This window comes from Lottia gigantea (assembly GCF_000327385.1).
Source record: "Lottia gigantea unplaced genomic scaffold LOTGIsca_11, whole genome shotgun sequence".
Taxonomy (NCBI): domain Eukaryota; kingdom Metazoa; phylum Mollusca; class Gastropoda; family Lottiidae; genus Lottia; species Lottia gigantea.
In genome coordinates this window covers 2401334-2428683 of record NW_008707001.1, presented here as the reverse complement: position 1 = coordinate 2428683, position 27350 = coordinate 2401334, and the positions used below count along the sequence as shown (strand labels likewise).

Here is a 27350-nt window from a genome sequence, read left to right as displayed (position 1 = left end):
TCTGAAACAGGCCTATAACATTATCCAAGAGAATTGTTATATCAATTTTTGAAACTCACAACCTTATAGATAGAGAATAATATCAAATATACAAATCACTTGAAATGTTTTTCACACTTTTGCTCCATATCCACTCCAAAATTTTCTGCGACGTAGAACCTTATCTAATAGAGTGTAATATTCTATATCTGAGACATTTCTTGGTCATATCAAATATACATATCACTTGAAAACATTATCATAAATAACATTGCTAATTAGACATTCACATCTTATCATTACAGACTTCAAATTAAATACTCACCATATTTTTTATTACCTCGCTTCAAATCAGATTATAAAAACTCTCTACAACTTTCCCACAGTTTTGATATCGTGGCGTAATTTAATCACACGTAATTCAAGTCGAGATGTTGAAATTTTACCGAGACCCGTGTATTTTTTATACGATTAGTTTACGGAATTAAACTGTAATTTTCACGTTAACGTTGGCTATAAGAGGGTTAAAGTTCTAATTAGAAATAATCACACGAATAAATAAACAATTTAACCCTGTTTTTTTTTCTGTCATTATTTTGAAACAGTCGAGAATGTTTTTAAATTGAGATTCCAGAAACAGAAAATTTTTGTATCAAATTTAAATTCAAAACATTGGGAACCCCCATTCAGAAATAAATTTATCTAAGGTCAAGGTCATCAGACTTCTTTCATGGCCAATGCTTTTGTAAGTCAACGGTTAAGTTATATAGCAGGTCAGTTGGACATCCATCTGATTAAATTTCAGATCTTGTTTCATTTTATGTTTTTTTGTAGGTTACAACACTTGCTATCAATGATCTGACAAATTTCTTTTTTAAATCGTGTTCTGTGAATTTCGACCAAATGGCATGTGGTACATTTACAATGTCTTTGTCCTGTTATTCCTTTTTCTGCCACTAGCCTAAACTTTCAGATGATGTCGTTGCCTAATTTTCAACAGTCTAGAGCTCCAAAAAGATGTAAAAAAGCTAAAAATTGGATTAATGAAAATATTTTATGTATCTTTTCAGTTTTGTTATTTTACATATGGAACTAAAGATGTGCTAGAGAGAGAGTGTAAACATCTTCATAAAAAATTACAGGTAGGTGGCGTACTGGTTTACTATGTTTATACACCTACATCTCTCAATGTTCTTGGTAACCTACTTAAGGTTCTTTTAATCGGCTTAGGGGTACCAGAAAACAGGCCTTTAGTTACAAGTGACAAGTTGGCCACCCACAAAATGGATTGTCCACCTTAAAAAAATTCTGACAACCTACCAATTCCATTACTGCAATTAAACACCATATACCATTGTCCCTCTGGATACATTACTTGACCTCGGAATAATCAAGTCTGACTACAGTGTTTGCAGCAAATGCATCCTTGGGTACCAAAGAAGACTTTGTAAAACTTTTATTTAGATATTTCTTCATTTATTATTTGACCATATGTGTGTTTAATAATATATATGAGATTACAATTATTAGGAAACACATGTCATACCAAACAAACCCAATTCTACTCCAACATACATCTACATTGAATTGATATAATACTTAACCTAATTTCAATAAAGAATAATGTTAAACTAATGAAAAGAATTGATGTAAACAAAACACAGTCTTATATATTTTATTTACATATTAAACAATTTTTGTTAAATGAATTAGGTACATCTGTAGTAAAGTGGATTTTCTTAAACTTGTCTTTCAAGGGATGTTGTGTACAAAATTTTGCTATTTACATAAATAAAATTTAGCTTTGAATTTTTGTCAAAAGTATGTGTAAAGACCAACTTCAAAGCTGGACATGTTGGAATTTTAATCAGACATGACTGGTGAATATGATCACATCAACAACCTTGAACTGGAATGATGCAAATCAATTCAATAAGTGGCACCAATGAAATGGATTGAATGGAGGTTTAAGTCTTAGTTTTACGCACCATGTGGGCTAATGAAGATGGGCAACGCCATTCAGGGTGCAATAAGGAAACAGTGGCTCTTTTTTGATTTCAAACTGTTGAGGGATCTTTAAGGAGTACAGCCTGTAGCACACGGGGCCTCGGTTTATTGTCCAATCCGAATGACTAGATGCTTGTTCCATGTCAGCCCCTCTTACCTGCATCACTGACAGCTTGAAACCGGGTTAAAAAATCTGAAGGTATTTCCTATACACATAAGAGAGATAGAAAACCTCTATACAATCCCTTAAACAATTATTAACACTTTTTGTAACATAGCATAGTCAATGATATACAACTAGTCAGACATGACTGGTAAATATATCCATATCAACTATTTTATGCAGATAATTTAGAGCACCGTATCCCTTAAATGGTGATTAACACAAATTAAAGTTTTTGCTGGAGATAATTGTTATAAAAATTTAAAAATATTTGTAAATAAATAAAAAGGATGATATTAAATGATAATTTGGTAGTAATATTTAATTATGTTTATTAAATATTCTCATGGTATGAGGTGATATAAAGTTTGACCCAATGTCACCAACACATCTGGAAATGCAACAAAATTTGATTTAAAAACACCGTCAACAGCTGGTGAAGTGAGCGAGATTTCGTTTGATGTCATTTGGTTAAAAAGTACAGTCTTGTTAACTAGTAATAATCATATGAACACCCAAACACTTATTTCATCATTGAAAGCCTGTCATATTTAAGGGGTCTATTAATTCGAATGGGACAATAAACCGAGGCTCTGTGTGCTATATGAATGTTAAAGATCCCTGACAATTTGAAAGTGAAAGAGAGTACGCTTATTGCTGCCGTCCTCATTAATCTTAGTGCACTCTTTATGGTTTGCCAGTTTGCAGAAAAGAAAAAAAGCTCTAGATCTGTTTTTGAATTAGATTGGGACACTCAAATTGTCTCTTATAAACAATGACCTATTACTAATGTGAGATATTAATGTCTTTGATTATAACCTACAAAACATAAAGAATAAAGGCTTTTAGTTTGATTCCTGCAATTCAAACCATGTGTTTTCTATTAGAATTATTGTTTACTATATGAGTCTTGAAATTCATATTTAGGTTTTAACATAATGTAGGTGTTTTAGTTCAGATTTTGTAAGAATAGATTTAAAGATCTTGTTGCAAGTTTCTCTTAAATGTCAATGAAGTACAGCGTGGGGCACCAAATGGGGTGTATTTTGTCATCGAACAGCATATTTTGTACTCTCACTTAAGGCTTATATTTTGACAAAAATGTTATCCAGGATCATTCAAACGAAAGGAATAATGAAACAAGGTATATCTGTAATTGATGAAGATGTAACTAGGGTCTGTTTCTAAGAACAAAAAATCCTGTTGTTTTCATGACATAAAATTATCTCAAGCATATTAACATAAAATATATCTAGCAGATAATTTATTCAGGATTTATAGAAACTTTTTTTCAGGCATTTGCCTCATTTGCCTTGTTGAAGTAACAGCATTACAATCACGTAATTTGCCTGACTGTTTAATCCCCATCTGTCTTCAATGTTTCAGGTTGAATTAGATGGTAAATTAATAGATCTTCCAGAAATTGAAGGTTTAGTGGTACTGAATATTTCTAGCTGGGGTGGAGGGGTCCGACCATGGCAACTCTCTGGTGATGAAGGCAACTTTAAACCTGCCAGGTAAGAATTCAAAGCAATTGAAAAATATATAACATGAGTTATTGCCCTTGATATTTGAAACGTATTCATTTTGTTACCGTTCATCCTAATATTCTTTTTAAAACCAAAGCTTTCTCTCTCGTGGAAGATATACATTTTGATTAGGTAAGCCTGTAAACTTGATGATTTGTTATTGTTGAGGCAGGGCAATACCAATGTATCTAGGACTTTTATATGATGTTTATTTGATATATTTCCTGTGGACACTGGTAACCATGATGGTATGATATTTTATTGTCTAGACTAGTGGAATGAGGTGATAAAAGACTGATCTCTTATAATATTTTTACTGGGATAACTAAATTATAACAACTTTGATAGTACTGTATGGTATCCACCAATTCTTTTGAGGGCAGACTGTTGTTAAGTTGGTTACAGTGATGGAATTTTGAGGTCATCTGCAGAAATAAATAGTGGTCTTGGCAAGCGAAAGTGACATTGAATTTGTCACCTCAATATCTTAGACACCCCAACCCTACACAAATAAGATGAAAGATTATTGTCATGAGATTTTGCCAATGTTCCACATAAAATTTGAGTAGAATTTATGGACAATTCAGAAAAGAACTAATTCCAAGAGGTTTCACCAAGTATCCGATCTGGATGGAAACAATCTGGTATCTGGCTCGAAGTGGTGGATCCAACACAGATTTTCTTAGACTCCCCAACCGTACACAAATACCCATGAAAGAGTATTGTCAGGAGATTCTGTTAATGTTCACAGAGAATTTGAGTAGATTTCATGGACAATTCAGAGAATTCAAAGAATTAATGCCAAGAGGTTTGACCAAGTATCAGCTGGTAGAAAGGATCCTGTCTCGTGGATCCAACATTCATCTTGGGTGAAGAAACATTCAGTGAAATTAACTGGGTCAGCTTCACAAAGTGCCAGAGACCAACAGTGGTGGATGCAGTAGAACACCCCAGGCAAAGCTGGCGCCTCTGTTCTACTTTTCAAAGTCTTGAACCACTCAGTCAAACGTTTTGCATGGAGCTCAATTTTCATTTTATAATCAAAATGATTTTAATTCAATTCCTGCAAGTTCCACTCCCTGGTGCCATTAGAAATGTATAAATAACTTGAGATCTCATCAAGAAATTGAAGTTGTTTAGAATCAGTGTTTATCTGAGATTGATGTTCATCATGTACAACTGTAACAGTTTGTTTAAATTTCATTTGATAAATCTAAAATGTCACTCCATCTTGTTTATAAACATAGAACTTGGTACTTTTAATTTCATCCAAACTTAACATTTCCAGGACCCATTGCTCTAAAACTCCTACAATACAATATGGTCTTTAGTTTAGAATTTTATATCGAAAACTACCACATGAGGCCAGGGTCTGTTGGGGTGGGGGTGGATCTTGAAAGTTTTATAGATAAGACAAGAAAAGTTGTAACTATGATGTATGGGTTACAGAGAGTTAGTTCTTTATTTTATCTGAAACAATTTTAAATTCAAGCTTCAAAGATGGTGTGCTGAGTCAGACAAGTCTCTCACTTTGAAATAAAGACCAAATACTTCATGGGTTTTGGTTTAAATTATGTACCAGTATTTTATATTCCCTCCTCCCCCCTTATGCATCAATTTACCTTGGGTTGTGCTACCAGCTTGCAACTGACTGTATTCATTTTAAGTGTTAGATCTTATCTCATATCTTGGACATATTTTTTTGTTAATTACTTGGCAACAAGTGATACACTGTGATACTATTCAAAGCATATAGATGCTAAATCTTGTAATTAGTGTTTCCTTGAGTGGTATTTAGTAACTGTGGTATGAATATTATGAACACAATTATATAGATAACAATTACTTTAATAAAAAACTTGACATTTTCTTGATGATACTTTCATCTTTCATGTGTCCTTGTTGTAAACATCAAAACTCATTTGCCTTCTATTTCTTACCATCACCAGTCAAAAATTTCAACTTAACAAATATATCATTTTAAATTAAGCATATCTCTTGAAAATGTTAGATATTTTAATGCATAACATAAACAGTTTATGAAAATTGTTAAAAATTAAAACCCATTAAAACTATGTGACATATTCCATCATCATAAATATTGTCCGCTCGTTAAAATGTAAAGTGTTTTTATTTTAATTACCTCGGCTATTGTTCTCAGTGCATTGAGGTCATTAATAAGATAACAGACTGGGTTAACTCCCTTTATACCTTTGAGGATCTCCAATCCGATCCAAATGAGTTTAATATTTCATCCATATAGTCATATTAAAGGATAACATATTAATGTTAGTTTTCTGAAAAGAGATTATTTTCAGCTATCTGTAGCACTTATTAGAATATATTAAAGGGGAGAGGGGAATATACAATGTAAATCCGTACAAAGAAAGACAGGATTTTTTATATTAATTTTTATTGTGAAGCTGTTCCATACTCCTCCTTTTTTAAGAGAATCAACAAACACTATCAGTGATATGAATTTAGAAATTCAGACCATAAGAGATTATAGGTAACTTTTTACTAATGACAAAGTTACGAAAGCACAAACACAGGACTTATAATTTTAAAATTCTTCAATTTAAGTTCTGTAAACTTTTAAACAGCTGTTAATCTGAACGAAATAGAGAAGAGAATGCCTTTTGAATTGGAGTCAAAACAAGTGACTATTCAGAAGAATATAATGGATCACAATATGTGATTTAGCATTTGGGTTAAAATTTTGAATCTTTTGCTAAGATTTTTTATATTATGATGTTGTTTAAAAGCAATGTTATTAGTTATAAAGTTTTTAATAATAAGTAGTGATATATGATAATGTAGTTTAACTTAGACAATCTATATATCATAATATTACTCTTTAATATGTTATTTCACTCTTAAAGATGGGTTTCCTTATTTTTTAGTATCAAATTAAGCAAACTATTTGATTAATTGGTGTTTCTAATGAATTATCATATATTTTTAATCATATCATTATGTTCTTATTGCATATAATTAAGAGTTTTAAACAATCATAAATGTCCATATATGTACAGTCTGGATAAACAGAAAAGACTTTTTGACCTTTCTTGATCGGCCACTCATTGGAATTCTGCTGGTAATTCTCTTTTTATTGAGCTAATTATGAATTAATTATGGACATGTGAGACAAACTGGTATTTTTCCAAGTCATTAGAACACTTCTACTTTCTATTCATATAAGTATTAGCATTTTTATTTTTATAAATGAAAATAAGGGAACCCATCTTGAAATATTCCTTAATGTATTCATCTATCTTACTGAAGTTTTCATTTTGGAGTCTTTTTAAGCTGAAAACACAATTCCAATTGTTTTGGTATTGTAGAGACTTGTGGCTGTCTTTCATGGTTTAATTAAGATTAAAAAATTTGATCAGCAACTTACCACACCAAATTTCAGTTTTAGCTGGGCTTAATTTAGTTAATTTTTTATTCATATTTTTTAAAAATTCAATAGTAATTTAAAATGTTCCAGTACTATCTGATGAAAAAGTATTGAACTTTAAATACAGTATTTCAAAATCAACTTATAGTCTGGTAAGACTTTAATTAGGAATAAAATATCCATTTGATACATTAACTTTAAAACTAAATATATCTAAACTCTGCTAATAATGCTGGTAAAATACTGAGACTGACAGATTAAATCCATCAAAATATTAAAACTGAGCTTTATCCTGAGCTGACCTTTTATAATTGACCACTGACTGGGACAGAGTGATATATGATACCCCATGTCCAGTAGACCCCCAACAGAGACCATTCTCTGTTCTATTGTTCTATTATGAAGACCGTTTGACCATTAATGGTATCAATAAGGACCTGACATCCTCTACCCCTGATGTGTTACAGAAATGAGGTTGAGTTTTATATCCCACTTTTCTATATCCTAGACTTATCAAGTGGGCATTATCATGTCTTATGAAACAATTTGTGAAGGGTATTACATCCTTCAATACTACATTTAGGATAAGAAAGATTATTATTACAGTGTGAAAAGATGGAATTTTTATAATTAATCTCGTCCATTTTTAAAATTCAATTGAGTAGCATCACAGAAGAAAACTTGTTGAATAATCAGTTATTTTGTTTAAAGTATATAGAGAATCAATCGTTTGACTTGTGGCGCCACTGCTAGTCTTGGTGCATTTATGACCCACTTCCCTGTCTTAACATGTGTATAACCAATGTCACCGAACACATGTCCACAGCACCTCATGCAATTGTACAACCGGCGTCTTTGATAGTCCTCATAAGGCGGATAACCCTGCAACCTTTCAAGGTTAATTTGGTATTTAGCATAATATCCCTTTCTGAGAGTTCACATAGGTTATAACAATGCTCATCTTTCCACATAGCTGATAATGTTTATGTTGTTTATTGATATTGATTTATATTTAACTATGTATTAACTTTATATCCTACATGTCAGTGTTATATTGTTTCTTATATACCTCCATACATCCATCATGTAACCATTATAATAAATTTTTTATAACCCTACCCATTATAGATAGCATCTACAGTGTCGTATAAAACAGGGTTTAATAACCAAGTGTGAAATTTAACCCTAGGGTCTTTAATGGCTCGTGAATATTAATAAATTTCTCTTTAAAGTTATATGAATATTGAAAAGTTATTAAAATTACATTAAATATCTAGAATATAAAATTTGGACGTCATAAATTGATAGTGTTTATTACAGATTTGTCCTGAATTTAATATATTTATTAGGGGTTGTAGCCTACAGGGTGTTAGGAAGGGGGTTTGTCGAGCCACACCACAGGAGCTGTGAACTTTTCCTTTCCAGTCAGTAACTTGGCCATTGTGGGTAATCAATGGTATCTAGGAAATTCTGCTTTTCTTAAATTTGGCATTTAAATCATAGTTCTCCAAAATTTGGAAAATTCCATAAATGGCCCAAATTTAAATTATATTGTGAGTCTATTTCATAGACTAGAGTTCATCTTCTCCTGCCATCACACATTTAGATGTTTTGAAATGGGAAATTAATTTGCATATGAAATGACTTTTTGATGGTATGAATATTAAATATTTTCTCTTTGGTCCCTAATCCATTTCTTATGAATAAAATATTGTTTTTAAAAAAAAAAAACATACCAACGACTTGGTATAATAATAGAGTGTACAAACTACCTGAAAGTATAATAATATAGTGTACAAACTACCTGAAATGTATAATAATATAGTGTACAAACTACCTGAAAGTATAATAATATAGTGTACAAACTACCTGAAATGTATAATAATATAGTGTACAAACTACCTGAAAGTATAATAATAGAGTGTACAAACTACCTGAAATGTATAATAATATAGTGTACAAACTACCTGAAATGTATAATAATATAGTGTACAAACTACCTGAAACGTGTTGAATTAAACATTATAGTATTTTATTATTTGATGGTTTAAAACTGCTGAGTAGGCATTGCTTGATATCAATTAATCAACAATTAATCAACAATACATATTGAATTATAAACAGTCAATATTAAACTCTCCTACTGTTATAATAACATGTCACTGTCATGTCATCTCTTGACAGATCTTTAATATCTTCTACAGAATTAATTTAAACAGCAATTATTGATTTATAGAGAAATATAAGAAACCCTATTTTGAATTTACTTCTTCTGCTCAGTGGCCGAGCCGAGTTTACGTCCAAGGGGTGTGCTAGGAAGGGTGGAGATATCTGAGATTGCCCAATCTCTAACGTTGTTGTGAAAGTTTTGCCTGAAAAACTTGCTTTGGAGCTGCGAGGGGGGGCGGCTCCGTCACTGTTCATCCTATTGTATATCCATAATAGTTTTTTCTTCTTTTCTAATTTCTGTCTAGTCTAATGTCATTCAAAGATTACATGATTGTAGGATTGTGTCAATATAACTAATTTTATTGTCTGCAGGAGAATTATATTAGATAGACTCTATAGATATGGGCTACGACATAAAGTAATGATTGTTTGAAAAACAATTGGGGAAAATAATATTTTTTAATAATTTAAGAAAAACTTACAATTTTTAGGCAGGGAAAGCTCTGAAAAATACTAAGAAACACTTCTTTTTTATAAACTTCATTTCAAAAAAGATTACGGAAAAACTGTTCACTTTGGTAATAGTTTTAGTCACATGTAGATTTGAAAAATTTGTAAAACTATTTTATTTTTAAAGATGGTTATGAAATGTAAAACCGCTCACTGGTGTAATATTTTTGAATTTCATTTGTAATTTCTAGGTACTTTAAGACTTGTAAAACATCTAATTTAAAGTTTATGAAATGAGAATTGTTTAATTTTGTAATATTTTAGTTTAATTCAGGCCAGTGATGTATTTTATTAACAGTTTATATTTAAAATATTGATGAAATAATGTAATAACTGCTCACTTCATAATCATCAACCATAAAATATTTGAAATTTTGATAGAGTTTTTGTTAACTGTTTTTTTCAATAGGTTTTTTTTCATTAAAGTGAGGATTCTTCCATTTCCACCTTACAGTTTTATAGAAATATTAAAATCTTCTCTATGTCAATGAAAATTTATAAAGACTGCAAAATTGAAATCAACATTATATAGCTGCTTATTAAAGCTCTAATATAACATGAAGTTTTCATCTTATTCTTCTATCTCTAAATGGGACAAAAGAAAAAAATGAAGTAAAATTTAACTTAATTTAGATTAAACTACCCTTTTCAATTTTATACAGTCAAAAAATCTTTCTCATACACAACTTATAAAACACGGAACCACACATATTGATCTATCTGACAAACTAGACACTTTTTCCATGACAAGATAAGATGCTAAACCATCTTTAAAACTAACAATATTATTTTTTGATTATAAACACTAAGTAAGTATAGTGTGAAGATACACCTGCAGATAGTAAAAGAAATTTAAATTTTCTGATATAAAAAACTTCTTTTACGTACTTATATTGTGTACAAGTGATATAGTGCATGACTGTTATTACACTAATCCGAAACCTGTCGACTCTAGTAGTAGTCCTGTCAGCTCTAGTATTAGTCCTGTCAGCTCTAGTATTAGTCCTGTCAGCTCTAGTATTAGTCCTATCAGCTCTAGTAGTAGTCCTGTCAGCTCTAGTGTTAGTCCTGTCAGCTCTAGTATTAGTCCTGTCAGCTCTAGTATTAGTCCTGTCAGCTCTAGTATTAGTCCTGTCAGCTCTAGTATTAGTCCTGTCAGCTCTAGTATTAGTCCTGTCAGCTCTAGTAGTAGTCCTGTCAGCTCTAGTAGTAGTCCTGTCAGCTCTAGTATTAGTCCTGTCAGCTCTAGTAGTAGTCCTGTCAGCTCTAGTATTAGTCCTGTCAGCTCTAGTATTAGTCCTGTCAGCTGTAGTAGTATAATGATGACAACTTGAATCAACTTTTTTCAGCCATTGACGTACTGAGATCAGTGAATCCAGCTGTAGATGAGGTTCACTCAGATGCTTCTATTTGCAAGCAGTTGTTAAAAACCCATTTGTTCTCTGGTTCTACAAATTTTCCTCCCCCATTTCCAAGATTGATAATAGTATTTCTGAACCAAGCTAAAATAATAAAAGAGGACATATTAGCAATAAATTAGTAGCAGCTAATATACTTTTCATATTAGGAATTATTTCTTTATAACAAAATAATAAAAAACCAATATCTCTATAAGAGACAAGTCAAGAGTTGAGAAGTTTCGGATTAATATCAACTCAGACATAAAGTTAAAGTAATATACTATATATTTAATGTTGTTGGAGGAATTTTAATTTCATTTTGGACCCATAAAAACTGTTCTTAACTCACCTAGGTGAATTTCACTCAAGTTGACTATAGTTATAATTTTGATAATTTTAGCAAAAGCAAAAGTAGGCCTATCTTAGCGACTTATTTATTTATTTTATTATTTATTTATTGGGGTATATTTTGAAATATTTACATACCAGTCATTATAAAAATTTGGAAATTCAAGTGTGATTTGTGGATTGCGATTTGGATAGGTACATATTGGTTTTCATCATGTAATTCAGAAAATTACCACTGGATGCAGTTGCAAGTCCTAGAGGGGTCAGGTGCCCTATGACTCTGATTTTAGAAAATTGTCTGAAAGTATTTTTAATATTTTTCTTTTTAATAAATATAACAGCCTGATTCTGATGAGGAAATTGGGTAAATATAAGAATGAGGCCTTAGGAAACCTCCATTATCAGAGGACCTAGAGCTCCCTGTCCACCCTTGAAAACAGCCACTTATTCATAGAGTCCATGATGTCAGGTATTTTGTTTCACAAACAGATGATATAAGTCAGTAGTAGATGTTGTAAAGTTTCTATCATGTGGAAAATTTTTCCAACATATAACAGTAGACAAACAGGGGAGAATGGACGTGTCATCATCGGTATTTTACAGATGAATAGTCAGGGGACAGGCTTGGTACAATCTTCTGTACATATTACCTACTAGCCCTATAATTTCTGTCAAACTATGGCCCTCAGCCTGCTGTGTTATTTAGTCAGGTATATTTGTGTCTTTGTTACCAAGTAGGTTAGTAAGGGTTTTGGGTTTTGTTAATGGCCAGCATTAAGATACCAAATATATATCATTTGATTTGCCAAACATCCCTGCTTACAGAGTTTTATCACTAGATTGTTAGAGTTTATTATTTCAACTTGGTGATGCAAGGCAGAAGGGATATCATAGAAAAATGCGACTTCTTTCAGTTAGAAAAACAAACCCAGACTATGCATGGATTGTATGTATGAGGCTTTGTCGTTTAAAGGTTCCTGAAAGTAGGCTAATGGGGCTACCTAATGCTGCTACCCCTTGTCCATTGCATGCTGCAAGTTTGCCTTATCAGGAGCCAAGAAAAGTCACTTCATTTATGGCATTGATTTCATACAAGAAGATAAATTTATGTTGATGCAACAGCACAAAGGTAGGCAAATCAAACATTCCTTTGTGTCTAAAGTTGTAATTTTGACACCATTTTAGCAGACATTAGAAGTATATTACTATAATTTTATCAGTAGGATCTCTTATAACAAACCATGTGTTTTTTCTTCCTGCCCGGCTTCTCACCTCAGGGGGGCCTCAGACTAGTATTTTTTTTCACATCTTTAAGTCGAAGTTGTTTTGTTAAAAAATAAAATGTGATCTGGTATGATAAATCAGGCGTAAGAGGTAGAGTGTTGATGACTGTATAAACGGTTATTACATGGTCATAATGAGTAGTTAGTCTAGTCGACCAAACTCTAAATACACCTTATTATGATATCTTGTAGCCAAATACACACAATATAACTGCTTTTCTGCTTTTCTTTTGAATATTAAAGATGAAATAATCCAGAGTGCAGCAAGCAACAAAGTTTGGTTGACTAGACTAACTACTCATTATGACCATGGTGAATAATGATTTTGACTATGATTATTTGAGTATTAGTTATTTTTATCAGGTTTTGAATATTCAGAAATAATTTAGGTAGTTATCATTGACTGATAATTTAGAACAATAGAGTTATTATCTTAGTATCTCAATCGAGATAATGTTTAATTTTAATCTCCACCTGATAATCTTAAAGATAACATTTATTCACAACTAACAGTTTTATTCTGCACTGAAGAAATTATTATTATTATTATATATAAGCTTATTATTAGACTTATTACATCCTGTATTTTCTCTTGATCTCATGAAACTGAGTTAATAAATGTTAGAAATAGTATATCAATATATCTTGTGATTCTTTATAATATTTGATAACACTGTCTGTATGATCTCATGAAACTGAGTTAATAAATGTTAGAAATAGTATATCAATATATCTAGTGATTCTTTATAATATTTGATAACATTGTCTGTATGATCTCATGAAACTGAGTTAGTATATCAATATATCTTGTGCTTCTTTGTCTATGCCTATTTCTATATATCTTATAAACAGTGTAAAGAAATATACCTTTAGACAGAAGGAAGTATTCTGCATCTTTTATATCATTGATGAATACTAGAATAACATTGCAAGTAGAATGATATCTTTTCATAGGTATGGTTTCACCCAGCTTCAGATATTTTAGGGGGTTTTCTTGTTATTTAGATCATATTCAATCAGATGTATAACATCATGTTAGAAATATTAATACAGATTAAGTTTTGACATGTATTATTGTGATATAAAAGCTTTGAATTGAAGCTTGAATAAGTATTTAATGGTCTAAAACCTGTTTTCTCTGACCTTGACTGTTGACTGGAGTTTAACAGGTTTTATCTAGCAAGAAAGTAAGCATGAGATTAAGGGTTTTGAGGTATTTTTGAAGGAATTATACAATCTTTATGCAGTTCAGTTCTGAAGACTATATACATATATTCAAGACCAAAAAAAAACCCTTGAAAATAGCGAAACCATGGTCTTGAAGCATTTGTTTCATATGGCCATCTGCAACACTGATGCAAATAATCCATTCAAATAAATACAATGTTGAACTGTCACACAATAATAAAGCTGGTGCCTGTTTTACAAAACTTAATTTAGAGTGATTTTAGTATTCTAGTGATCCGATTGGCCAATAGCTAAAATCAATTATAAATTCAGCTTAATAAGCCAATCAGAATACTTAATTTCTTAAAATTTTTGTTGAAAGATTTTGTGAAACATGCCCCTAGATCTATGCTTTCTGACTCATCCCTAACTAATATCTATCAGAGGTAAGGTTATTATCAGTTGGTTTCGGACTATTTTGACTATAAAGATATAAAGTATTTGACCTGTCATAGAGAGCACCTGTCATATATATAGATAATAATATATACCTTTAGTTTCACTTGACTAATTTACTTTTACCACCACATCTTAATACATAATACATATATATAATACATATAATATTGGTTTATCATAGAGTTAAAAGAACAGTGTATAAAAGTTTTGTGAACTTGTGAATTGTAAGTGAAAATATTTCTCAAACATGCTATTTACTTCTATGTATCTATTTGATCAAATTTAATTTGACGTACATGAGCTTTAAAACACAAAACAAAACAACTTTAAAAGGTTTCATGTATATCATTTCAATGGTTGGGCTGCTTTAAAAATTCACAGCGAAATTCTTTTAGTTAAAACTTTCAGATATGTTTGGGGACATGTTTCTCTAGACATTAGTCTAAAGTTTTCATTAAACTGAGCACCTTACTTGCCCCTAGAACTAAGGGTGTTTGCAGAATTTGTGTTAGTGGGATGGGGACTGACATTTTAGCTGTGTGGAAGTTTTGCTTAGATTTGAAGGTTTTTGCGTTTAAAATTTTCCAGGTGGTCAGGTGACCCCATTTGCCCCTATGAGGGCCGAGGGGACGCCCATTCCTATAACCTTAACAATCTTGTATTGGTCTACACCACAGCGGTTCAATATAAGCTTTATTGGCCTCTTCTAACTCCTTTTTTACAGTCAGACTCTCATATCAATGGGTGGCCCTATCTTCATAAATTCCTCTACTATTATATACATTGATTATCAAGAAAATATTTTTATTAGATTTCTAAAACATTTATTGATCTTTTATAAGCTAGCTCAGTGAATGTCCTTTTATCACCATTGATAGAATATTTAGCCCCTTTTTCAGCCCTTTAAAATATATTTATCACCCAAAATAGGTTACAGTATTATATGGCTATAAAATAGGATTTTTCCTGATAAATAATGTGTTTTTTCAGCATTTAGAAACATGTTCCTGTGAAAATATAGGTTGAGTTATTATATATGGTTATAAAAAAGATTTCTATTTCTGATAAACATGTTTCTGTGAGAATTAAGATTACATTCTTCAGAGAAATTATAAAAAGGATATTTTCTAGAGAAAGAATATGGGTATTTGTATGCTTTTAAACATGATTGTTTTGTGTAAATCAAATTTCAGAATGAATTCATCAAAAACCAACAAAATTTACAATTTTAAATCAGCTATCTATGTTTGGAGGTCCGCCATGACCATGGAACTTAGTTAACCTGCCAAAATAAAACATGCCTTGCTCATGATTACTTCATGGTTTTGATGATAGCCATTCTGTCTAATGTTCTAATTCAAACAAAGCTGCCAGTGGGTGTATGTTACCTCAGCTCACAAGCTAATTTATTTATTTTCATGTTTTTAATGTATATTTATAAGTTTGTCTTTCTTTTAGATTATAATGTTTCTGAGAAAAATGACCATGGATTGATTAAATCAATAGTTAATTTTATAAGTGAAATTGTTTGTAATTTATATTTGTAGGTATGATGATAAAATGTTAGAAGTTATGGCTCTCTATTCCTCTTTTCATATTGCTCAACTACAAGTTGGTCTGGCCTCACCTATTAGATTAGGACAGGCTCAGTTTGTTAAGGTTTGTATTAGTTTAAATATCTAGCTGGATATTTTAAAGGGATTGATTGACACCATTCCAGTTTTCAGCTAAACCTTGTTGTTCTTGCAATTCCACGAAAATTAATAGCAGCTTTTGTGATAGTGATGTCATAAAGCATGTAGTGTTAGTGGAATGGCAGGAACCTTGAAATGTCATAAAGTGTCACTGCCACTGTCCTTTATTGTACCCAATAGGTAAGCTGTCGTTATAAGTTCAATAACTTTCACAAAATTAGAATATACAACTCTTCTGTTTCAGATCCGTCTTTTTGGTGGAAATGCTCCGATGCAGGTTGATGGGGAACCATGGGAACAACATCCTGCAGAAATTATCATCACTCATCAAACTCAAGCGTCCATATTGGCAAAAAATGAACATTAGTTACAAAGCGAAATACTTTTCTTACTGTGATTTTTTAATTGTAAATTGATTGATTGTGAATCTAATATTGTATTTCGGACTAGCATATCGGTGTTTCTTCCGATTTTATGTGTACATTGATTCAATGGTTTTATTTACTGAGTTCAACAATAATATTTGTGAAGCTTTTAGGCAATATAAATAGTTTACAATATTTTGTACTTTGATTTTAAATTGTACGTCAACGAATAGAGATTTTTTTTATTGTGTTTTGGGTTTTTATAGTTTTTATCAAGAAAGTTCAGTAGGGTTATTTGTGAAGACTTTAAGGCAAGATATAGAGTGTGTTAAAGATATTGGAAATACTGATTACCTTCCTTTATATATTAAAAATTCAATTTTAATTTTGTCCCAAAGTAAATCAAATGTTTTCCAGCAAGACATGGTCATAATGTCAAGCTATAATTTTGTATAATACCTTGAGATCATTAGCCACATTTCTTGTATAACTGATGTTTTGTAAATGCAGTGATTTGATTGGATTGTACGCTGCAAATACAGCCAATCAGAGTCATTGGCAGAAAGTCTGTAAAAAATGAGCCATGCTATTTACAGCCATTCTGTCCTGGGCACTGATTGGCTGTATTCGGTAGTGTACAATCCAACTGAATTTACAAATTCTTCTGAAATAAGAAAAGGCTGTTCAAGGTCAAGGTCATAGAATAAGTATTAGCTTGATATTGTGTATATGCAAACAAAACAGAGAAACAACATGACAGATTTTCTCTGAAACTGGACCTATTACTCAGGTACAAAGGTTTATTTATTATATCTACTTATATTATTCACAGTTTAAATAGTGCTCAATACATCAATTGTAGAGTGTAGAATTATTAAAACAGAACCTGAAACATGTTGTAACTGAAGGTTTTATGCTGTGCGATATTCAGTAACAGCATGTTTCAGGTTCTGTTTTAATATTTTTTATTTTTTTATTTATATCATATATAACTTAAGATTACATGTAAATTCTTACTTATATTCTTTCAGTCCCATTATTAGTTTTATTTTATCACATGATATTTTTAGATAGTTGATGTTACTTGTCATTTATTAACTTTTTATTCATCTTTAACTCTCAGTTTATTTGCATTTTGATGTCTGTATATTATAGATAGATAATATTAACAAGTAATTTATCAAGTCATAGTTTGCTATTTTCAAGGTCTTGAATAATAGTATGTGTAAATAGTCTTCAAAAGTACAAGTATAACTGTACAAAAATGAAAATCGTATCACCCCTTTAAATATACTTCAAACTAACTTCACTCAATTCCAATTGGAAACACCCTGTCTTCCCTGTAGCCAGACTTGGTTGCTCGTAGAGGCAAGTAATATATCCAAAGGAGCAAGTAATATATCCAAAGGGGCAAGTAATTTATCTAGAGGGGAAAAAGGTGTATGGTGTTAAGTTGAAGTAATGGAATTGGAACTTTTTTTAAATCATGATTTTATTTTGCTCTTACTACAGATATGATCCAAGTTTTCAGGTGTCAAATTGACAAATTAATGATTTCAGCATTCACATTTTTTTTTGCTGGATTTTATTATTTACATAGTGTCCTAATTTTTTTTTAAACTGAAGATTCAAGATTAAGGACTTGCTTTTTTTGGGCTTTTTAGTCACTATTTTGTACGCCATATACTATGAAAAAAAAAAATTGTTTTTTACTAAACATTTTAGTCTTCTGTGCAATATGTATGTACTCAATTTGTAAAAAATGAAAAAATTTTTTTTAAAGAACAGCTTCAATTTTCCCTTTGTTATTGTTATTTTATATTTTGCACTTGATGCAATTTCATGTTTTTTAGAATTTAGTACAAATTTGATATTTTTATTTTTTTTCTTTTTTGTTATTATTTCATGATGTAAATCTTAACTTATTAAATTATTTGAAGCATTTTAATGTCTTATATTTGCAATTAACAGCATACAAAACTTTGGGCCTGACCTAGTTACCAGAATCTATTGGCCTGACCTAGTTACTAGAACCTTAGGGCCTGACCTAGTTACCAGAATCTATTGGCTAACCTTGATACCAGAATCTATTGGCCTGACCTAGATACCAGAATCTATTGGCCTGACCTAGTTACTAGAATCTATTGGCCTGACCTTGATACCAGAATCTATTGGCCTGACCTAGTTACTAGAATCTATTGGCCTGACCTTGATACCAAAATCTATTGGCCTGACCTAGATACCAGAATCTATTGGCCTGACCTAGTTACTAGAATCTATTGGCCTGACCTTGATGCCAGAATCTATTGACCTGACCTAGTTACTAGAATCTATTGGCCTGACCTTGATACCAGAATCTATTGGCCTGACCTAGATACCAGAATCTATTAGTCTGACCTTGATACCAGAATCTATTGGCCTGACCTAGTTACTAGAATCTATTAGCCTGACTTTGATACCAGAATCTATTGGCCTGACCTAGTTACTAGGATCTATTGGCCTGACCTTGATACCAGAATCTATTGGCCTGACCTAGTTACTAGAAACTATTGGCCTGACCTTGATACCAGAATCTATTGGCCTGACCTAGTTACCAGAATCTATTGGCCCGACCTAGTTACTAGAATCTATTGGCCTCACCTAGATACTAGAATCTATTGGCCTGACCTAGTTACCAGAATCTATTGGCCTGACCAAGTTACCAGAATCTATTGGCCTGACCTAGATACTAGAATCTATTGGCCTGACCTAGATACCAGGATCTGTTATTTTCATGTAAAAACCATACATAGTTTCATATGGATGGACAGATGCTTGATCTGGCACCATAAGACATCACCTTAACACCTATATTCCTGAAGGTGGTTCACTGTTGTGTTACATAAGCACCAGACATCACCTAACTTTGTCCTATAATCCTGAAGGTGGTTTTCTGTTGTGTTACATGAGCACCAGACATCACCAAACTTTTTTGCAATTGGATGAACCTTCTGATCTGGATGTTTCATTTCGTGTATTTTCATTGGGTGACTCCAGTGGCCATCCACTAAAATACATAATCAAAACACTTAGACTTGCATAGTGTAAATCGACTCCAAATAGTGGTCCTCTACATATAAATTTTTCTTAGGAATGCTGACAGTTCTTGATAGTAAAATCTGTACAGAAACTAGTTCTAAGTAATATTACACAGAATTCAATTCACCTCCCTGTCTTGGTACAAGATTTAAGATGAAGGGTGGACCACACTGGAGCTATTGTTACCTGGCCATCTCATTAACTGAAGACAGGTGTACACTACAATTATCATTGTTATAGTCTTTAATTTACTAGTCTATTCTCTGTCATTGAGGAAATACAATACAAGTATCATATTAGAAATAAATTGACTATAAAGACCCATCAATATAGACCCAAACTGGGAACTTGCTGAATATTACATAGTCACTGATAGTTAAGTAGTATATACAAGTATTGTATCATATTTATAAATAAATTGGTTGTATATTCGAAACTTTGCTAAATATTACCTAAAGATACAATAAACAAGTATCATATTGGAAGTAAATTGTTTATAAATATCCGATATTGTACCGCACTGATAGTCATAGTCTCTATCGCATATTTTTGGTTAAGAAAATTTTCAGACTTTTTCTCCTCGATAATAATTACTGAGCTGTCTTAAACAAAGCAAAAAGTGCAGTATTTATACTCGCACAACCCTCGACAGTTGTAAGTCCTCTCGTTTATGTCAAGTCACTCCATCTTGTACTGAAGCACCTGAATTTCCATTCAGATGGACAGATAATTTGATGTACCTATTTATCACGGACTAATATCAGTAGGTTGGTCAATTTAGTGAAAACCACGCGACTATTTTCTAACTGTTCAACATTATCAAGAAATCTTGTTAGAAACTATCATATTGTTCATGTCTTGTATAGTTTAGGTAAGGATGGTATCATTGTTCTCTACCTATTCTACTCCCTTCTTTTACTGCTCACTGAGTTATTTAGATGACCTGATTACAGACCAGGGTTAAATCAAGGGAGATAATGATCTCAGTTTTGTAACTTAACAAGATCTGCTTCAGCATCAATTTATTCTGCTGTAATTAAACAACAGGGGGTACGTATCAAACCTTGTAATTGACATCAACGTAAATGCAATTACTGTAATAAATAAATCTTTATTTGCATCATTTTACACCATTTCTGGTCAAAGGCAATATATAAAGAAACAAGTACAATCACATGATACAAATTAACAACATCAATACGTATCCAAATCGTGCTTAGACCGAACTTGCTGACTTTTACCAGCCTCTGTTAAACATTTTTGATGATTATCCACAGCCTAGAATGGTTGGTATTAAGGACAATCTAAAACTGATGTCGTACTTTCAATGCCCAGGAACCATGAATTCTATATACTTTTAAGGTCCAAGCTGAAGCTTACTCCCAAAAGCCCTCGATGAAAATATAAATGGAGAGGAGGAATGCATAGGAGGACCAGTCTCAGCTCTGTCCAGTAGAAACCTAAAACCGTACTTCACCCATTTCCACCCTTATTCATAACATGATATTAATATTATATCCCACACAATTTCCTCTGTCCCCAATAACAGGTGCGATGAATAATGGCGGAAAGGCTCGGGTTATCTATGACATAATGACAGATATATTTTATAAATAACAAGCTGGGATAAAGGCAGTGTTTATTGACCAATATTTTTTTATATCGGTGGGAAATTCTTGGAATAAACGCACGACAAAGGAAACGGAATTGACAATTCATCAAAATATTTCTAGTTGAATGTTCTAACTTTCTTTGCAATGGGCCATTTCAAGCCCAAACATATGGGAATTTAAATAGGCTGCTTTATTTGATAACTACAACATTCATATTTCGCTGTAACACGTGTCCATGGAATGTTTATGAGTTTTGCCATCCCGTACATGCCTAAAGTCAAAATCAAGCTTTGGTCAAGACGATATTTAGAGGAATAGTTTATTATGAAAATGAACGTTCGGTTTTCCTGCAATTCAACAAAATCTAATCGACAAAAGGGCTCTGGAATGCTGAAATCAGCAGCCCCCTATCCCCAAATTGGTAAAGCAAATATATATAACGTCTGTATCCCTTTAATACTTCTTAGTGGCCCCTTTTTATCGTTTCCACGTTACTATGGTGTAAAGCACAGTAAAGGTAAAAAGCACGATGTACGAACCACCACTATCTTGTTTTTAACAATTTAAGTGACGACATTGTAGGCCGGATATTTACCTACTGTCAATAAAAACTTGGTTAAACAGGCTCAAAAACAAACAGACTACTCTCGGCTCACCGCCAACCAACGCTCTATAATCCTAGCGAGTTAACACTTGGATTACCTGGCATTAGTTTAATATTTTCAACATTGATACTTCATATGTGAATTAGTTTTAATCCTGGGGCAAAGTGGATTGTAGCGTGAAGATGTTCACTTCCCGGACCTCCAATATTTGCCTCATTTGACCATCGTTTGATGTTGTATTTATTTCTATCTTATATAATTGGCGGTAGTTAGTGCTCCCACAATGTGTCAATCATGTAGACCTTCTAGTTCACCTTTCCAGTGAAATATATTGATGTAGGTGTACAGCAAGGAGACGTGTTTTGACCTTGCCTTTCAACACTGTGTGTAAATAACCTTGTCACTTCCGGTTTCAAATAGAATTTAACGTTCTCTGTGTCATATTTTTCATTGGCTTTCGTTTATTAAGTTTTTAGAATAATGAATAATAAACCTTATGACACTTTGCGACTTTCAGAGATTTCAAGCCAGAGAGTTCAGGTTCGTGTGTAATGTTCTTAAAAACAATATCGTGCCACCCATACCTCTCCCAGCCTTCCCTCAATTGACCCTGATGGCCCTGTTATGATGTGTAGAATGATTATATTCATATGGCCTCACTCTGTAATTTAACATAAAAGGTCGCCTGAGAAACATTTTGATATGATATGAGATATCGCCATGGACGATATATATCATAATAGGGTCTCAATAATATCGCTTTGGGCAGACAGTCTAGTCCGATACATACTGACCCAATATCAAACCTTTGATAGTCACCATTAACGGAGGTCGACCGGGAGTCAGGCAATGGCAACCATATCACAAGTCACTGTGAAATTTAACCACCAGTGTAAATTTTTCAATCATTTGGTAACTATTAACATAGGGTCACTAGAACTATAAGAGGCTAGGTAAAAGTCAGCAGGTCTCGGACTAAGGGCAGTGGCGTTAATAAGGGGTTATAACATATGATGATCATTATAGAGGGACACCTAGGTTATTATCAGTTGATGGACTATATTTTACCTATATACGTCACATTAGGCTTGGCTGATTGACAGGGCTTTTAATTTGAAAATTTATACCTACATTTACTTATATAACACGTGCTGATTGTGTCAAGCGCGTGTCGCGTGGATAAAAGAATGAAATAAGTAAAGTGTTACCCGCCCTGTTGAAGTATAGTTGTAATAGAGTAGACTAAACCAATAAACAATCCTCGCCCTTTGTCATCTACACTTTTCTATGGGCCTACGCTGAAATGTTCAGATATAAACGATAAGGTAGATGTAAAACGCTGGCTTGCTTGGTAAATATACTTGACATTTCAATAGATAATGATATAGTCTATCTAAATACGTTTCTCTCTTAAAATTCAGAATTTTAATTAAATTCTCCTGAGAGTGAGAGACGTTGGCTTGACATGTTCGTTAAGAAAACTGTTTTTGTGTGTTTGTCTTTTTTTCCCATGTACTTACTGCACTTCACGACCACTTGTCAGCCTCGGTTTGTTTTTAATAAGGATTGTTCCCTTGATTAGAAAAATACAAGTCATTTCGTATTCAAAACAGCAGTTTCTTATATTTGCTCGAGTTTGGTTTTCAATATGGCGGATTGACTTCGTGATGGTTTTCGACTTTCCCATAAGTGTACTTTGAAATCTTACTCAAGAAGACGTTGGCTATTTTTTTTTTTAAAAACGAAAGAAAGACACACCCATATGTTTAAAGAATAACAATTTATTTCTCAAAGATTCTTTCCATCAACTGTTTCGTGACAATGCTTTCCTCGAGTATTTTACCTAATTAGGTTGTGTCAACTGAAGGAATGAGGAAAGTTGACGTTTTCAAGATTGCAAGAGACACTCCGCAGTCCCCAAAACGTTCCCCAACCTTCGTGTTGATATTTACCTCTGGTACCTTGATATGTTTGCTGGCGTTCATAGACACAGAAGCAGAAATCTTGGGAGAGGGCGAGAAATCAGCAAAATGTATTACATTTACCATTGTCAAAGGACGTGTTAGGCTTTGTAGTAGGTCACCTGTTGGAACGTTTACTCTCCAAACCCCAGCCCCCTGCTGTCTTCGCCTTTATGGTGATCAGAACACGGTTTGAGATTTTTTAGAATGTTTCGATCGTGTGTTTGTTTAAGAAGATATTGGCAAGTGACTGGAAGTTTACATAACTTTTTTCGTTATCTTCGGACTGTTGTGTTAAATCCCTTTTTTCACGAAAATGATAGTCGAAGCACGCGACAACCTTCCAATCCACTGAGGTTATTTAAACTATCAATATAATCTTTATCGACTTCTCAAACTATGTGTGAAATTGGCGGTCGCCATTTTGAAATACAGCCAGGTCGTGACATTTTGAGGATATTTTGGGATTGTCAACAAATTGCTCAACATTTCTTTATTTCTGGTTTGATATTCAAATGTTAAGTTGTTTCAGTTCGACAGACGATTCAATGCAGCAGATCGAATTCGTCGCCGTTGACAGAAACGAACGCTCATATTAAGAAATTGACGAAATACTAGCAACTCAGATCAAATGGGTGGTCAAATCTAAAGGTCGACCGGCTATCCAAAAAGGGCTCATAGAATCCGTCCAAGTCGACCAACTGAATGGTCACATATTCCGATCGCTCTGATCGGCCTCAAGATCCAACTTTGCTAGAAAGAGCAACTGGTGATTCAAAGCAGTATATCGAATCTGTCGACGTTGGCGTACGCGAAATACTCATATTTAGAAATTTACCAAAACTGCAATTAACTGAATAATGGTTGCAGATTCTGACCGCTCTGGTTTACAACAAAGACCAATTTTTGTTAGAAAACAGAACTAGGTAAACTGGTAGCAATAGTAATTTTTCCTGTCGCCGGAGAGCTTGGATTGATTTTCCATCGCAAAAATGATTCTCTCAGATGTCATCAGTATTGCTTGCAGTCGTTACAAAATACAGTTGCCCCCTTCCCCAACCTGCTCGTTCCGATCTCTGTAGGTAGACAATAGTTAAAATTGTAGGCCTACTAGAAAAGTGGTTCTAGCCAATACGTTTGTCTTCTGTAAACTAATTGAAAGCTTGATAAATTATGTTTTATATTTTATTCTCTAACATAAGTTTGTATTTGTACAAACATAATTCTTCTCAAATATACAAATAGGAAGCAATATACAAAAATAAACAACAATATACAAACAATAACATTGACCGCTTCAGTTCAAGGTCGGTCAGGATTTTTTCCAGTCTTTGAAGGCCTATTGTCAATTTATTAAAGGGGGGGGGGGGGGGGTGCTCACTTGCGCTGCTCATAGCCGACATTTCACATCTGTATGACATAAATGGGTATGAAGCCTACAGTGACTGTAATAGATGTCAACCCAACTGCATGTATATTCTTTACGTCGTGTAGTTAGGGAACAGTGGAAACCAACCAACCAATCGTTGCACTTGGCATCAAGTAGTTATGATCTTTCCGATTACAGTTTGGTCAGTGTTAAAGATCATCGAAAGTGTTTTCGTTATATTTCATAATCTTGTCCAGACTTATATTAGAACACACGACTCAATTTGAATTAACTCGCGACCTCACCCACGTAAGCAGTTTGTGACATTAGTTAATGGAAGCAGCCGTTAACTTGTCAATGTCATCAAACATGCATGCAGACAAAGTGACGTCATAAGATTTAGAGCACTCTGATCAATCTTAGCTACACCCCTCCCTCAAATGTCAAAATCAAAACCTCACTAATGTAAACAGTCAAAGGACGTCACAAGTTTCAGCACACTGTGATCAATTTGAGCTACACCCCTCCCTCAAATGTCAAAATCAAAACCTCACTAATGTAAACAGTCAAATTGACGTCATAAGATTCACGACACCATAACCAAACTGAGCTACATCCCTCTCCCAAATGTCGTCAACGTCAAAATGTCTATTTACTTTTATAAACCCAAGAATGTAATTACACCAATTCTATTGAAGATTAATCTTTAATCGATGCTGAAATCGAGTTGATATTTTCTAATGATAACAAGGAGTTTGAAGGTAATTTCAATATGAAGTGGGTACGATGTTGATATTGGCGTGGTTACAGTAATAAAGTTTATATCACAGCTATATCTAACAGATTAGAATGTTTTGTATGTAAAATTTAGCTGAGTACAGTTTACAGTTATCAAAATATACTTTTAAAATCTTCTATTTTCATTGCAGAAATCAAGGGGCGTAGTCTCAGAGACGAGAAAGGATGGGGATGGGGGTGCAAATTCTATGTAGGGCCCCTGTACATTAGTTCATTGATTATTATTCATAGGTGTTTTGTAAGTATCAGAAGAGGGAGTATGGTTTCGAGAATTTACGGAATAGTAGTCAATAAGGAAGTTTGGTACGTGATGAGGTTATAGAGATCATTATCAAGGAATGTAAATTAGTGGTCCAATAAAAGTTTTTAAGCACCACTTTTAAGATATTACAATCAATAGAGGTTTAGGCAGTTTTATAACAAACAGGGCCCTATAATAGGCCTACCCTCGGGATAAAGTTCTCGTAGATCCAGATTCTACTATACATAAAAGTATTTAGCACTAAGATTGAAGAAGCACTATTATTATAGTTTAGAGATATAACCAGTTTATATCTTTGTATGTACAAGTCCTATTTACAAACTTTTCACCCGATACATCCGATATTTGCCGCTTTAAAAGCTCCTATGGATCATCCAGAAGGTCTATATTATAATATATAATATTATTATAAAACATATATTACGTCATAATTCACTACGTTGTCTTGTACAGCGTAGGACGAAGTTAACTAGGGGGACGTGGCTATGAGCAGTGTTGAAGATGTATTGTATTATAGAAAACACATATTACAATATGATTCGCTTCATTGTCCTCTACAATGTCACATAATGTTGGTGTTAAACACTGCATTAAAAGTTGTTCTTATCGGTTCGGATTAGCATGGATATGTCGCTCATTGTCTTCAGCGTCACACCATGTGGTATACCATAATAATATATTCAAAAAATTTCAACAGTTAACTTCACTCTCAGGACGAATTTCAAATAAAACGGATAATAACGAACGTATTGGGCGAACTATACACTACTATATACAACTATATTTCTGTTTTATGCCCTTAGACTTCGTCTATTCTTTGTTTTTACACGTAATATAACACAACCGTTTCACAGAGTTCAGTTTCTGAACGTCTCTCACACAAGGAGAAGGTCCTCGCCCACAATTTGCAGATATTGCAAATTCATATTGAATAAAAATGGCACACAAGAAGTTTTTCTTTAAGTCTGCAATTAAATCCTTTTGCCTATCTGGACAACAATGGCACAAGGGAAGTTCTTGGTGACACACATTTCATCCAATCGCGTATTTGGAAATTATCACGTGATATGCACAGAATTGTTTCAGAGCTACTATAAGCTTACTAAGAATTATGCCCTTCGAATGGTTTAAACGCAGAGAAATGCTGCCTAAAGGTTTTTATCGTATGCTGTGGAATGAAACCATTAT

At 32.9% G+C, this 27350-nt stretch overlaps 2 protein-coding genes across 2 annotated transcripts in view; both read left to right on the top strand.

Annotated features, from left to right (window-relative positions):
- The window catches only part of LOTGIDRAFT_110026 (hypothetical protein), a gene marked incomplete at both ends in the record, with an annotated part of 48435 nt that extends 31957 nt beyond the window's left edge, over positions 1–16478 (top strand). The window contains 4 exons of the mRNA XM_009047152.1: positions 1050–1121; positions 3536–3666; positions 15965–16076; positions 16356–16478. Of these exons, the coding sequence (XP_009045400.1) occupies positions 1050–1121; positions 3536–3666; positions 15965–16076; positions 16356–16478 (438 nt within the window). The remainder of the gene's footprint in view (positions 1–1049; positions 1122–3535; positions 3667–15964; positions 16077–16355) is intronic.
- Positions 16479–18588: 2110 nt separating this feature from the next.
- Positions 18589–19320, top strand: LOTGIDRAFT_110342 (hypothetical protein; the record flags this gene model as incomplete). Its single annotated transcript, XM_009047151.1, has 2 exons — positions 18589–18741; positions 18922–19320. Coding segments are annotated over 2 exons (552 nt in total), but the record flags the coding sequence as incomplete, so codon positions are not given.
- Positions 19321–27350: the final 8030 nt, after the last annotated feature.